The following is a 14338-nucleotide window of genomic DNA, read 5'->3' as shown; positions in this document are numbered from 1 at the left end:
ATATTATTTTATGGGTAATTATTTGATACACTATTAATGAAGTTTTTTATAGGACTCCACAAATAGGTTGAACGTGTGACAAGTGTCAAATTAATTTTCATAAGGAAAATATATTTAGTACACTGCGAATGAAATTTTAGACCTCACAAATAAGGTTAAAGGGTTAACAAGTATCCTATAAGGTATAGTCTAATATTAAAAAATAGATATTTTAAATAAATTGGCACATGCCAATTTTTAAGATTACTTATGTAATAAATAAAGTACGCTACTAGTATACCAAATACTCACTCTTTTATTTTTATTTTTGTACTACAACCTTTAATATATATATCAAATCCTCAACCTGCTTGTGTAATTTAAAAATTTTATTGTGTAATAATTTTTCTTATTTTATATATAAAAAGATACGTACTTTTTATTATTTACTTTATTATTTATGAATATTATTAATTCATCTAACTTAAACCAAACAACATGAATAAAAATAATTTTAAATAAATAAATAAATACAGACATAATTTGGATTAAATAAAGCGGGCAAGATAATTCAATGAGCAGTATAAGTGTACAGCTGGGAAATAAATGAATAATAATGTATTATTAATTAATAGCAAAATGGGGAATTGATTAGGATCCAACCATTTTAGGTTGGGTGAATTTTGATCATTCCATTCCACTTAATTATTCATCAATAAGCTTCAATTTTTAACCAACAAGTGGATTTATCATTCCATCCCACTTTCAATTTTGAGTGGAACGCCACTAGATTTCTGACTTGCTGTTGTTTTGTTGACTTTTTATTCAAATATATCTATTCGACTTGTTTTATTGTTATAAATATAATTCGTAGATATGTTGTACAAACATATTAGAATCAAAATTTTATACATTAAAGTTGATTTTAAATATTCAAAGATTAAAGACCTCCATCTCAATAATGTCGAGACATAAAATTTATATTATATTATCACACGCACAATGTAATTGAAAAAAATTATTTGTTAAAAATAATGTAAAAATCATAATTGAGTTTCTATTTATTTCTTATAAAAATCTAAAAACAAAAAAGCTCCCACAAAATATAGCTACTATACATATAGGACATTTAAACAATTTATCAATTTAGTACCTAATTGATTCAATTACATAGTTTAAATATGAGTAAATATTAAGGTTTGGAGTAAAGAAGTGGATTAATAAGATTTCATGACAATCCTTCAGCAGCTGAAAGCGATTAGAGTGTTTTAAATAGGTAGGTAAATTAGTTAATTAGGCCTTGCTGCAGGTATGAATAAATTCATAGCTAAAACACATAAGCACAATCAAAACTGTCCAAATAAATAAAGTAATGAGATCTGAATACAATTGTCGCGGTACATAGGATTTTATATGTAAAGCTTTCAAAGTACAATCATATCTTGTAAATAGGTGTGATTCCCAGGAGATTGAAGCATTTTCTCATAACCACTGCGGTTGCTTCACATAATAGTAGTCTACTTGTTTCCTTATCTGACCCGATAACCTGCTCATTTAATCAATATATGCCACATGTCATCTTAAAGTTTCATTGCAACATCTTTTACCTAGAATTCACTCCGCCATTAGAACTTTCAACACTAGGTGAACGGCCTTGTGAGGGCAGGGTGACAAGCAATAACAAGGTTTATTTTACCAAGAAATCATATAATTAGATAGTTGATCATACCTTGCACTCGGCATTGCTGTAAAATTTGGAGAAGATTTCGGATAAATTATAGAGGTAGTCACACACAACATTCGGTAACAAATTGGTACAAGCCTCCTCAACAACCTGCAAGCAAGATAAAAATTTGTCAGACCGAGCCTGACTCAAGAAACAACAAATAGATTGTTCTTTTTCTTCCTTAAGTTCTTACCTCAGCAAACTGCAGCAAATGGAGCCCCAAATCACGCTCATCCTTATGCTCCAATACTAATGTCCCCTTCTATTAAAAACAAAGAGATAATGGGTAAAAGTTGCAGATATTGAATCTGATACAAAAGAGTAGTTCTACTTAGCCTAATAACAGGATACTAATGTCATTACATAAAAAGGCAACTAAAAGATTTACAATGCTACTGCTTCAGATTGAGGGAGAACTTACATTCTTCAGCTCCTCCACGTCTTTACCAGATCTCCTGATGATTGAACATATTCGAGCATGAGCATATAGCAAATAAACAGCAGTGTTGCCCTGCCATTAAAAAAATTTAGAAGGCAAGAATCAGATGCTAATAGTGATTGAAGTAATAGCAACAGTAATGACATTAGTAGGAGCAGAAAACTACAATCAGAAGCAGCAGAAGAAATATGGGAAACTTTCATCATAAAAAGTTCACTAGAGACCAAAATGATGAAACCAGTTCGACAATATTTGCATTCTAAAAAAAAACTGTTAGGCACCTTATCATTAAGCATCTGGTCAAAATTAAATGTATAATTGGTCAATCTGTTGTTCTTCAAGTCAGCATACCTGCAATCAGATTTAATGAATATTAAAAAGAAAACAAAGTAGTACAAGAACTACTTAGAAGATCATAGCAATACTAATTAGATTACATAAATAACTTGATATAATAATAAGTAGCTTACTTTACAGCACCATAACCAACTGCATCAGCAGTACTCTCAATCTCCTCCTCGGTCCATTCTTCACCCTTACCTGATTGGAACACAAAGTAACAATTTCAGATACAAGAGGTTGAAAAGTTCAAAGGCTACACAACTTAACAACTGAAAGAACTTGCAGTAACAAATATGTCACTAATAGACTGACGAACATAAGGTAGTTAAAAAGAGCTGAAAAACATTTGAAACAACAGTGATAAGGTTAAATATCATACCACGCTCAATAAGTGCTGCTTTACTTCGGTTCTTGGCTTCATCAAGTAGATCAACTAAACGAACTACTTCAGTGTTACGGGTTCGAAAACGCTTGCCATCTTCTCCAAGAACAAGTCCAAAACCAACATGGCTAGCTTTGGGATAATTATCACCTTGAGGAAGCCACCCTGCACGTTTGGCAGCCTGAAAAATAACCAAAATAGTTTCAGAATATACAGCAAAAGACTAGATGTCAAAAGCCGGAATAACTCTTTATGATCATTGTAACGGTATTCACAAACATCAATATAGTCCAAGTAAGTTGAATAAGAACTAGGAAGTGAAGTTTCACTTCATTAACAAAGGGTTTTAAAATATTATACAACAGAATTCAAGAAACTACTTCGAGAACATACTTTGAACAACATATCAAAATGCTGTTGTTGGCCTACGTCAGTAACATATATAATCCACTCAGCTTTCTCTTCATTGAGGCGATACCTACAAAATTGAAACTAAAAAGGTTGATAAGGAAGCTAATTAATTCCTATGCTAGACTAACATGTTCGATGTCAACGCAGTAAGATTGTTCCATAATTAGTAAAAAAGTACAATTATCAAAACAAATTGGCCTAACAGAGTACCCAATGAGATCAACATGAAAAAGGAAACAATAAACAATAAATCATCTAAAGTTTAAATGCTCAAGAAATTTCGAACCAAGAACCACTTTTGTAATTCTAGCCAGGGTAATTTAAGTCAATTCTCTTGGCTGGCACATATTTCTGACATTTGGCAAGGAATGCCAAACAAAAACTACAGGCTCATAACATAAAATAACGGAAGAAAACTTACCAAAGAGCAGCCAGGTCAGTTGATGCATAGTTGAAACCACCATCACTCTTCACAACAATAAGAGGTATATTAATGCCTTCAATAAAGATCACACGAGCTCCCTGACTTTCCTCAACTAATCCTTGTTTGGTCAACCCTTCTATAACCCCAGGAATATAAGGATTATAAAAGCTCTCTCCCTGTCACAATGAAATAATCATAAATAGGTCAATCAGGAGCACCATTTGCACCAGGGACAAAACATTCTAAAATGAGGTTGTAGAAAACTTGACTAGCTTGGTGGAATATGTCAAAGTAGCATAATCGTGTACAATTGCACATATGCAAGACCTCTGGCAATTATATAAATGTTAAAATCAATAAACACAATATTTACGGTTTGTACAAGATTAAAGATAATTATATAAATAGGTCCAAAATATAAAGAAAAAATAGAAAGTAAATCATAAAAAAAAGGAGTTTTGCAATGATCCCTGAATGTCATAGAGAAGTTTTTGTGTAGAAGTGCACCTGAAAATTACCTAAGCTGACCAAAATATAACAATACATAGAGATTGACATTTGACATTTGACATTACTTACTTTTTCCTCTAAATGAACTCCAAGTCGTTGATAGACCTTGTGAAATTCAGTCCGGCTGATTTCACATATTTGTGCCCATGCCCTGCGATACTTTTCTTCTCCACCCTTAAATGAGCACAAAGAGATAAGTGTAAATGAATACAAGTACATCAAGAGAGAGAAAGAGAGAGTCATATACTGAACAAAGTAAAATTTACCTGAAGCCGCACCACTGCCTGTTGAGCTCTCTCCTTAAATGCAGGATCAGAATCAAATCTCTGCTTTGAAGCTTTATAGAATGCCTAAGAGAGTCACCCAAGTTAGGATTACAACAATCACTCAATTTTGATAATCAATCTGATTTCTATTTGTGTTTGGTGGAGAAATTTATAGAAAAACAAAAGAATCACCAATAATTTCTAAATTGGTTCAACCATCTACAAAGAATCTACTTCATAAAAGTCTAAACAAGTTCATTCATAAAAAGAGGAAGTTTCAATTGTTATTCAAGAGATGTAGCTTAATAAAATAAATGTTTTTGATTAAAACATCATTAAAAGCTCAGACATAATGAACTTCGTTAAAACCTGTTTTATAGAGAGGTATAGCCTCTAAAAAAAGTGGATCAGCAATTATTTGATGGATCCAGTGCTTAGTATATTTCTGCTTGAGCTTCAAATTCAAAGGAATTTGAAAACATTCATTCACCTGTAGATCTCCAATGGCAGTTTCAGTAGCATCTTCAAAGTTAGGAAACTTTTCAAATAGAAACTCAATCAGCATGCCAAACTGCACAACAAATAGGAAAGTCAAAAAAAAGGTACAGCTGGGGTCATGCTGAAAAGTTATATGATCTTCTGCTTTAACAGTAGCAGAGTGCAAATGGAAGAGTAAGACAAATTAAGAGCCAAAGTATATGACAAGAAACTCCAATAAGATAACAGACTATCATGGATATACAAACTTCACGATAAGAGAGATATACAAACTTTTATGAACAGCAACCAAGATATATTTATAAACTTCACAATAAGATGGATGCTTAAGCCTTTTCTGAGCACAAACAAGAATGCATCCTTTTATGCACAAATCCGAAACAACACCAACCTGTGTCCCCCAGTCACCAACATGGTTTCGCCGAAGGACTTTGACTTTCGAAAATTCAAGCATACGAGCAAGTGTGTCACCAATAATGGTAGATCTCAAGTGACCAACATGCATTTCCTTTGCAATATTAGGGGACGAAAAGTCAACAACTGCTGTTTTAACTGGAGGCTGTGGTGCCCATGTATCAATACCTTCAACTAGCATCTTTTGAATACCCTGTCAAACAACAAAAAAACCAAGCTCTCTTATTAGATCAATGCAACAGCCACAACAAGCAAAGCCAAATCCAAAAGGAATACTATCCAGGAAAGAAAGTCAATGACAAAAAAGCAAAACAGAGGAATGTGTGAACCACCTTGGCCATCCAATTCTTTGATAATACTACATTTACAAACCCAGGACCAGCTACAGAGCATGAATCTATCATTTCAGAGGTCGGAAGATTATTCTTGATTGCCTACCAAAAGAAACAAGGAAATTAAATGAACAAAACAATGATTATCTATTGACTCAAAGTATGATACAGGAAAGATGATGCTCCAGAATCAAATAATTCCAACCTCTCCGACAGCTGGGGGGCCACGAAATTGAGTACCCTTCCCTTTGATTTTAGACCAAAGGCCCATGGCATTATTACTGCACCAAAAAATTTCCAAGGAATTAGGCAAGAAAAACTATTCCATATTGAAGGCTCTATGAAACTTCTAATAACAAGTTATTTACCATTTCATAACATCAAAACACCTTCTAAGGTAAATAGTATTTTTTTCCAATAAGGGAACCTACACCATACCATTGGTAATCACCAAATTTGCCAGTGCAGGCAGCTATCAATGGGTCAACATCTGCCTCATTCGGAACTGTTACTTTAAGTGAAACTTCAAATAGTTTTGCTAACTGTGCCTTCAGATTCCCCTTACATTCTTCCTCTTGCTAAACCACATTTTGAAATAAACTAATCAGTACCCTTATTTCCAGATAAGACAATCAATGGAAGAATATTCAGTTGAATGAACTTACAGTTGCCATGGTCGTTATTGACTGCGTCTTGATTGCCAAAACAAGTCTTCTAGATACTACTCTCAATAAATCTGTCTAATTTTCGGGTTTATAGAACAAAATTACTACCAACATTCGTTGAATTTTAGAAAAATAACAATAAACCAAAGAAAATAGCCAAACATATAAAATTGTTCACTAAAAAAAAGTGCAAAATGCAGTCAACTGGAGTCCCAATATTACATGGACGATAGCACTGGTCCAATTTAACACCTTCCTTGATGCATTGTAACAAGACATTCTGAACAAAGTACAAAAACAAAAAAAAATCTAAAAATCATATTTATGTTTTCTTTATTATATAGAGAAGTGATTTTATTTTCAAATCAATAAAAAAGAAAACGTGAAATTGAAGCTTCCATCGAAACACACGGTACATAAAAAAATCGACCAAAAGGAAAAAAAGTATCCAAAGCTAATTACAGAAAACTGTGCATGGAGAGAATAAGCAGACAAAGTGGAACAAAGTTGAAAGAATTAAAAGAACAAGCAGAGTGAAAGAGAAAGATGACTGACCAGAGGCGGAGGTGGTGGTGGCGGAGATGGAGGTAGAGAATGGGAAATGAGAGAAGCGATTGAAGGAAAACAGTGAAGGAGGAGATGCCGGCGGTACTAAAAGGGTTAAGGGTGTCAACATATCTTTTTCTCTTTCCTTTGTAGTTTCAATATATTTTGGTTATGCTAACCCCAAAAAACCCTTCGATTCTTTTCCCTGTTTTCTTTTGCTGCTTCTTTCCATGCTTTTCTGTTTTTAGGGTTTTTTTTTCTTTTTTTGGTTGCCTATATTTTTAGGATATTTTCTTTATCAGTGAGTTTGCCAATAAGATCGTGCCACGTCAGTTTTTAAAGGCTGGACCCACTGATAAATATTTTTTTAAACAAAAACCTAAACATGTATGAGACATCCTTTAATACAACTAAACCTTTTTATTAGGAAACAAATTATGATCTTTTTAGGTTAAGGTTTAAAACTTTTTTATAAAACAAATTACAATTTTTTAGGTTAGGGTTTAATCTGTAATGTTTGCATTTCGCAGGGAATGAAACAAAAGTAATATATTTTACGAAAATCAGAAATTTGGATCTTTTAAACTAATTATGAAGGTATCATGATGTTTAATTATATTTTTATTATATTGTTGGTAATCCATTAAGATATATATCCAACTTATCCAACAACACTTCACAAATTTTTCTTAAAAGGAGTCCCTCCCCTTAATAAATCTTAATGCATTCCATACTTATTTGTGATTGATAAACAAAAAAACATATTAGCTATGCTCTCCTTGATATTTTAAGTGCTTGTCTCGGTTATAATATATTCCGAACACGAAGAATGATTAAATTAAAATGTTAAAAACTTTTGTCTCTCTCAAAAAAAACTAGCCCTTATTTTTTCATATTGAAACCACCTTTTGTTTTTTTTCGGATCAGTCGCTTATTTCCTCTATTTTCTCATTACCACCTACTTTTTCCCTTTTTCTCTTCTTATTCACTTGTTTTTAGCAGTGAAGTCAATGGGGCTGGTAGAGATTTCACCCCTCATTTTGTATTTAAGTTTATTTATAATTTTTAAAGTTTTAAATTAGTAATAATAAAATTATATTTTACTCTCAAAAATTAATAAAATTTAAATTTAATCCTTTAAAATTATAAACATATAAACTATTAAGATAACAAATTTACATTTTTATTATTATAAAAATATGCAATTTAATTTTGGTCCCAAAAAATTGTTTAACTTTGTCTCAATTTGTTGTTCTCCTCCTTCTGGTAGCTAAAGCCCAGTCAGATGACTTGGCTCCAAATATTGTCTTTCTTTCAATTAGTCCATAGTGGTTTCAATGCTTTATTTTTCATGAAATTGTAACACTCCCTACCCGTGTCTTCCATCTCCATATACGGTTATGGTATGAGAAAAATTCATAAATATATGTTAGAGTGAGAATTGAATGTTGCTATAGAAGGGAAAAATGATCAGCGTGTCATAAAACATAAGAAAATAGGGTGAATTTTAATTTACGAGATTTAGGGCAAAAGTGTAAATATGTGAAAGTTTAGGGGCAAAATTATAATTTTTTCAAAATATGATTTTGGGTTGATTTGAATAATATGAGTCCTAATTAGGCTATATTTGAAATGATAGAGCAAGGAAAATCGAAATGCGGGCTAAAATCGGCAAAATACCAAGTTGTGGACAAAATGTTAAAAATGATCATTTTCGCATACAAGATAAGTTCATATGATTTTAATAATGCAATGTGTATTTTGATGTTAATGTTATGATATTATATGAATTGTAAGTATACATATATGTGAATAATTTGATATTATGTAAATGATGTAACATTACTATGTGTTGTTGATGTCTTTATAATGGTATGATGATTATTATTTACGAATTGTTGCATGCTATGATTATTGTTGAATTATTATACAAATTCTGTGGAATATTTGAAAAATATGAGTTGCCACCGGAGAATCGATATTGACTCACGAGAAAGATGGCAAAGGCGTATGATCGAGGAAAGAGCTTGTTTGAACCTTAGAAATAGGTTAGGATACAAGTGACATGTCACTAGGAAATTGAGATCAGAACTCGTTGAGTTGTGGTCCGAGTTCGTGAGAATTATGAGGCATCCGAACTCGTTGAGTTGCGTTCCGAGTTCACCTATGGATGCAAGCTTCCGAACTCGTTGAGTTGTGTTCCAAGTTCATTATGAATGCGAACACCCGAGCTCATTGAGTTGCGTTCCGAGTTCATTATGGGTGAGATTATGGTAGCTTTGCTACATAAACCGCAGGCTATTGAGCTTGTCTAGCTACGGGCTTCCGTGTATCCGATTATATTCCAAGTGTTCAACGGGTAATTTGACGGAGTATTCGATAATGGTCCCAATAAGACAAGCCATTGGTGAGTATGTTCTTAAGTTAAATTACAAGTTGTACAGGTATGTACACTAAACTTATGTGTGATGTCTTGATATATGATGTATATAGTATTGGTGAATACTATGAAAATGACATGACGAGGAATAAGTCTTGATACTTGATGAAATCGAGATTATGGATCTATGCCTATGAAGCATAATTATGTGTTATTTCCATGATGGATGAAATGATATTGTATGGATTTAGTGAATAATAGTTGTGATTGAGTAAATTTAGCCTTGATAGTTTTGGGTTACTGCAGTGATACAAATTTAGAAATTCACCATAAATTGTGGAAATTGATTTAGGGGCTGAATAAAATATAATATTAAAGCCCAATGAGTCTTGTTTCACGTAGAGGAAACGGTACATGCAATTGAATTTTATGTTATGATATATTTAAATTGCTGTGAGACAGAGTCTGAATGACTTCGAGATCCTCTGTTCCTATTTGAGAAACTCACTAAAATTTGTGAAAAAATAATTAGGAGTTATAATTTACATGTATAGATTCCTTATTGATTCTATTTTTAAGATAAACAAATGGCATAGCCCTTTGAATTCTGTACAGAGAGAAAATTGATTCGTAGTAAACAGAGGTCAGAGTAGCTAAACACTGAAACAGGGGAAACTTTAATGAATAAAATGTATTAACTGGCTAAGTCAAAAATTCTGAAAATTTTATGGGAGAAAGGTATATGAGTCTAGTTTCAAGGAAAATTAACGGAACTTAATTTGGAGTTTTGTAGATCTAGATATAAATGATTTAGTAACTGTAACTCGATAAATCAACTTAACCTGAACATGTGTAATTGTAAAATTATAGTGTTTTATATTGAAAAACATGTTAGTAATTGCTTATTAATTTCATATGGACTTACTAAGCATAAAGCTTACCTCTCCTCTCCATTTCTTTAGTATTGGCAGGTCGGCTTGGGGTTGGAGATCGTCGGAAGCATAATCACACTATCAAGCTATCACTTTTGGGAGAATTAATTCAAATATTAGAAATATCAAGTGAGTGGCATGTATAGGAAGCTAGTTTTATGACATGTATTATTATGATTTGGCCTAACCTATTGATCTACGTTGAGTTATCGTATATGGTCATGGGATGTGGCCCATATTCACTATGGTTTGTAAGCTTAATTAATCATGTCATGTTCTATGTTTCTGGTGTGATGAGGTAGTTAGCTTTGTTTGTTGTGCACGATTGGTGATACATTAAGTAAGTTGAATGCATACCTATGGATTATGAATTAAATGTAAATAAGTAATAATGCCTTGAACATGAATGTTTAATGAACAAATTGGTAACCACAGTAAGATGGTATTAAACGAGAATAAGATTTGGCATATATAGTTCTAGTTAATGTAAGAATGTACATTACATACATTGTAACACCCCTAAACCCTAAACCGTCACTGGATCAGGGTTACGGAGCATTATCGGACATATTGGACAACTTAGAAATAATTCATAAATAAATAACATTCATAGCATAGTTTAACTTTTTTAAGTCTTTATAATAGACCCTCGAGGCCCAAAATACGTATTAGGAGTGGAACGAAATTTTTTTTTTCAAAATTTTGACAGCATTTCTGCTTATATTGTATAAAACCCCCTGCAAGTTCAAACCAAAAACAACCAATACCATATATACTATATAAACTTTTGTACCATTTCATTAGTATAAACATTAAAATACTAATTACCATTTTTATTTACAACAAAAGTCTTATAACATTCTGATGTGATCAAAATAACACCTATGTACACACCACTTTTAATACAAAATATGGTACCTACTTATGAAGCTCCTGAGGATGTGATGAGATGAGAGAACTTCTAGCCGACTCTACCTCTTTGAGCCTAACTGTACCTACGCGTTAAAATTAAACGCGTTAAGCCGGTGAAGACTTAGTAAGCACTATAAGAATAAATAGGCAAATAAATCCTATTAAAATATTATAATCACATTTGATCAATATATATTTATATGCATATAAGTTTCTTTAGTTGTATCTTATATTAACAAATTTTAATTTATTATTATATAAGTTATAAAACTTACCTTAGTACATTGATAATTCGCTTTGGTTCACAACTTATAACTTTAGCCCAAAGTAGACTTAATAGAACACACTGGATATACGGAACAAATACTGTAACAACCCCTACCCGTATCTGTCGCTGGAATAGAGTACGAGGCATTACCGAGAAGCACGAAACACTTATAGATAATTTAAATACATTTTCATAACAACTTGTCTCGATTTCATACTATTTCGTATTTAAGCTTTATTCACTAAAGTCTTTGAAATATCATCTTTATGCAAATAACACACATGAGGTACATAATTCCGTAGTTATAAATGAACACATTTATCAAACATATTCCATGTTTTTATATATATATCATAGTCTCAAATTTACATGTATCAATTACCATCACTTCCTCGTATTTCGGACAAATCGTGTAACAATTCATAAATATGCAATTCACTAACTCTTCCGCCAATCACGATTTAAATTGCCAAATCACTTATTGAGCCCAATTTCAATGTACACTAAAATCTATCATATAAATTTGGATGTACGTATTCATCAATAAATTCCATGTACGAGATATCATCATCTCTTATTTCCACATACATTTACTTTCCACATTCATGAATTCAAATAGCATATACAAGACATACCAATGTATTTCAGGTACGTTTTCATGATATTTCATTTCGAACTCAGATTATTTCATACTAGAAGTTTTCTCATTAACTCATTTGGAATACCAATTCATACGAATAATACACTCAAGGCGTAGAAATATATAATCACAAATGAACTCATTCATCAATCGGGTTTTATGCTCATGTCTCATTAACTTGTATTTCCTTATGTGTAATACTTACCAAACTTTTTCAAATTAGTGAACATCTTACGGAATTGGTCTGCACCGGTATGCACTGAATTTCACTGACAATCACTGATGCCATAGCATAGCTATGGTCTTTTCACTAGAATGCCATAGCTCAGCTATGGTCTTACATTTTATACACATATCACATCGATATCTTATCCCGGATATGGTCTTACACGAAATCACTTGTCACTTGTAGCCAAGCTATCACTATTCATCGATCGTAGTGGAGCTACCATTTTCACTAATCAAGTAGCCGATGATCGGCAGCAAGCTACCACTTTTCATTGATCGGTAGCCAAGCTACCACTTTTACTTGCCATTTGTCCTTGATCGATAAGTGTAGTGAAGCTATCACTTATCACTTTCATTTGTCCTTGATCGATAAGTGTAGCGAAGCTATCACTTATCACTTTCACTTATCCTTGATCAAATAAGTGTAGCCGAAGCTATCACTTATCACTTTCATTTGTCTTTGATCAGATAAGTGTAGCCGAAGCTATCACTTATCATTTCCATTTGTCCTTGATCAGATAAGTGTAGCCGAAGCTATCACTTATCACTTTCACTTGTCATTGATCAGATAAGTGTAGCCGAAGCTATCACTTATCACTTGTTGCCATGGTCCAACCATGGTCTTTTCCTTCAATTCATATTGTCACTGAATTGTAATGCTCAATTTGATCATTTATTCAATTTTCATGTTTTTACATTATTCGCGATTTTATCATCAATACATATAAAATAACACATCATGAAATTCATAAAATTAACAAATGGTCACTAAAATTTAGTTATACAAACTCACAAATACGATTTTTGTATTATAACGATATTCATAATTTCATAATAAATATTCCAAATAAAACATTATATCATTTCTAATTCAACATTTACCGATTATAATCGGGCATGTGATCAAGTCATTCATATATATATATTTACTTTTCCTCCTCCTCCTCTCCATCCACATCCTTAGTATAAATAACACACTTGTAAGTAACATCATCCATAATTTTCACTATTTACTTATGTGAATATTCAAGCTGTCCATCCGTGTCATAGTCACTAAATTATTTTTATCTTGAGCTACAGAACTCGAAATTAAGATCCATAAATTTTCCCAGAAACTAGACTCGTATGTTTTTTTTCCATAAAAATTTCATAATTTTTGGTTGGGCCAATTAATACAGTTTATTCATTGAAGTCTCCCTTGTTCTGCTGTCTGACAGTTCCGACCCTTCTTCACTAAAAATTAATTATCTTCTCGTACAGAATTCAAATGATGTCCTCGTTTGTTTCTCTTGAAAATAGACTCATTCAGGATTCTAAACATATAAATTTAAGCCCCTAATTGTTTTTATCCAATTTTTGATGATTTTTCAAATTCAGAACAGGGGAACCCGAAATCATTCTGACCTTGTCTCACAAAATTTATCATATCTCATGATTTACAATTCCATTGCTTACATAATTTCTTCTATAAGAAATTAGACTCAATAAGCTTTAATTTCATATTTTATTCATCCTCTAATTCCATTTCTAAAATTTTTGGTGATTTTTAAAAGTTAGACTACTGCTACTGTCCAAAACAGTTTTAGTGCAAAGTGTTGATTTCTATTTTTCCCCAAATTTCACAATTCATACAATTCAGTCCTTACCCAATTAACCCCTCAATTAAGATAATTTTCTCAATTAATACTTTTCCTAGACATTAGAAGTTATTTCATAACTATTGAAATTCAGAATTTCCACATGAAACTTTAACTTCAAACTGTTTTACAATTAGGTCCTAAATATTCACTTTCTATTCAATTCTTTCAATAAAATCAGCATATAAACAATTTAAAGCTCTAATTCCATGCCAAATCATCATATAGTTCCAGCACATATTCATAGCAACTTTCAATTTCTTTCATAGAATTAAAAACTAATGAATTCAACAAGTGGACCTAGTTGTAAAAGTCGCAAAAACACAAAAATTTCAAGAAATAATCAAGAATTGAACTTACTTGAAGTAAAAATATGAAAAACCAGCTTGAAAGAACTCTTCCATGGT

General features: G+C 32.0%; 1 protein-coding gene across 4 annotated transcripts; it reads right to left on the bottom strand.

The window, feature by feature from the left end:
• Nucleotides 1–1316: 1316 nt before the first annotated feature.
• On the bottom strand, nt 1317–7231 carry LOC108486735 (arginine--tRNA ligase, chloroplastic/mitochondrial-like). Of its 4 annotated transcripts, none has more exons than XM_017790936.2 (19): nt 6944–7075; nt 6611–6668; nt 6389–6463; nt 6162–6301; nt 5929–6004; nt 5724–5825; nt 5369–5584; nt 4970–5050; nt 4480–4563; nt 4283–4387; nt 3701–3879; nt 3262–3346; nt 2866–3049; nt 2615–2684; nt 2426–2495; nt 2127–2216; nt 1899–1967; nt 1709–1813; nt 1317–1525 (listed from the first exon to the last, which is right to left on the bottom strand). In XM_017790936.2, exons 2-19 carry the CDS (start codon nt 6665–6667, stop codon nt 1415–1417), a joined length of 1899 nt encoding a protein of 632 aa, XP_017646425.1. In that variant the 5' UTR covers nt 6668; nt 6944–7075; the 3' UTR covers nt 1317–1414. The 4 variants fall into 4 exon arrangements, with proteins under 4 accessions (XP_017646425.1, XP_017646427.1, XP_017646423.1 ...); XM_017790938.2 differs by having other exon boundaries at nt 6389–6459; nt 6944–7018; XM_017790934.2 differs by lacking the exon at nt 6611–6668 and having other exon boundaries at nt 6389–6459; nt 6944–7231.
• Between the last annotated feature and the right edge of the window lie 7107 nt (nt 7232–14338).

The sequence above is a fragment of the Gossypium arboreum genome, chromosome 5, assembly GCF_025698485.1.
Source record: "Gossypium arboreum isolate Shixiya-1 chromosome 5, ASM2569848v2, whole genome shotgun sequence".
In the NCBI taxonomy this organism is placed as follows: Eukaryota; Viridiplantae; Streptophyta; class Magnoliopsida; order Malvales; family Malvaceae; genus Gossypium; species Gossypium arboreum.
This window is presented reverse-complemented; position numbering and strand designations above follow the sequence as displayed.

Excerpts from the sequence above, each read along its gene's own strand:
- LOC108486735 (XM_017790934.2), bottom strand. The coding sequence starts at position 7,064 with ATGTTGACACCCTTAACCCTTTTAGTACCGCCGGCATCTCCTCCTTCA. Across the intron at positions 5,826-5,928 it reads GCCCCCCAGCTGTCGGAGAG|GCAATCAAGAATAATCTTCC; the intron begins GTTGGAATTATT and ends TTCTTTTGGTAG. Across the intron at positions 2,496-2,614 it reads GTTGGTTATGGTGCTGTAAA|GTATGCTGACTTGAAGAACA; the intron begins GTAAGCTACTTA and ends ATCTGATTGCAG.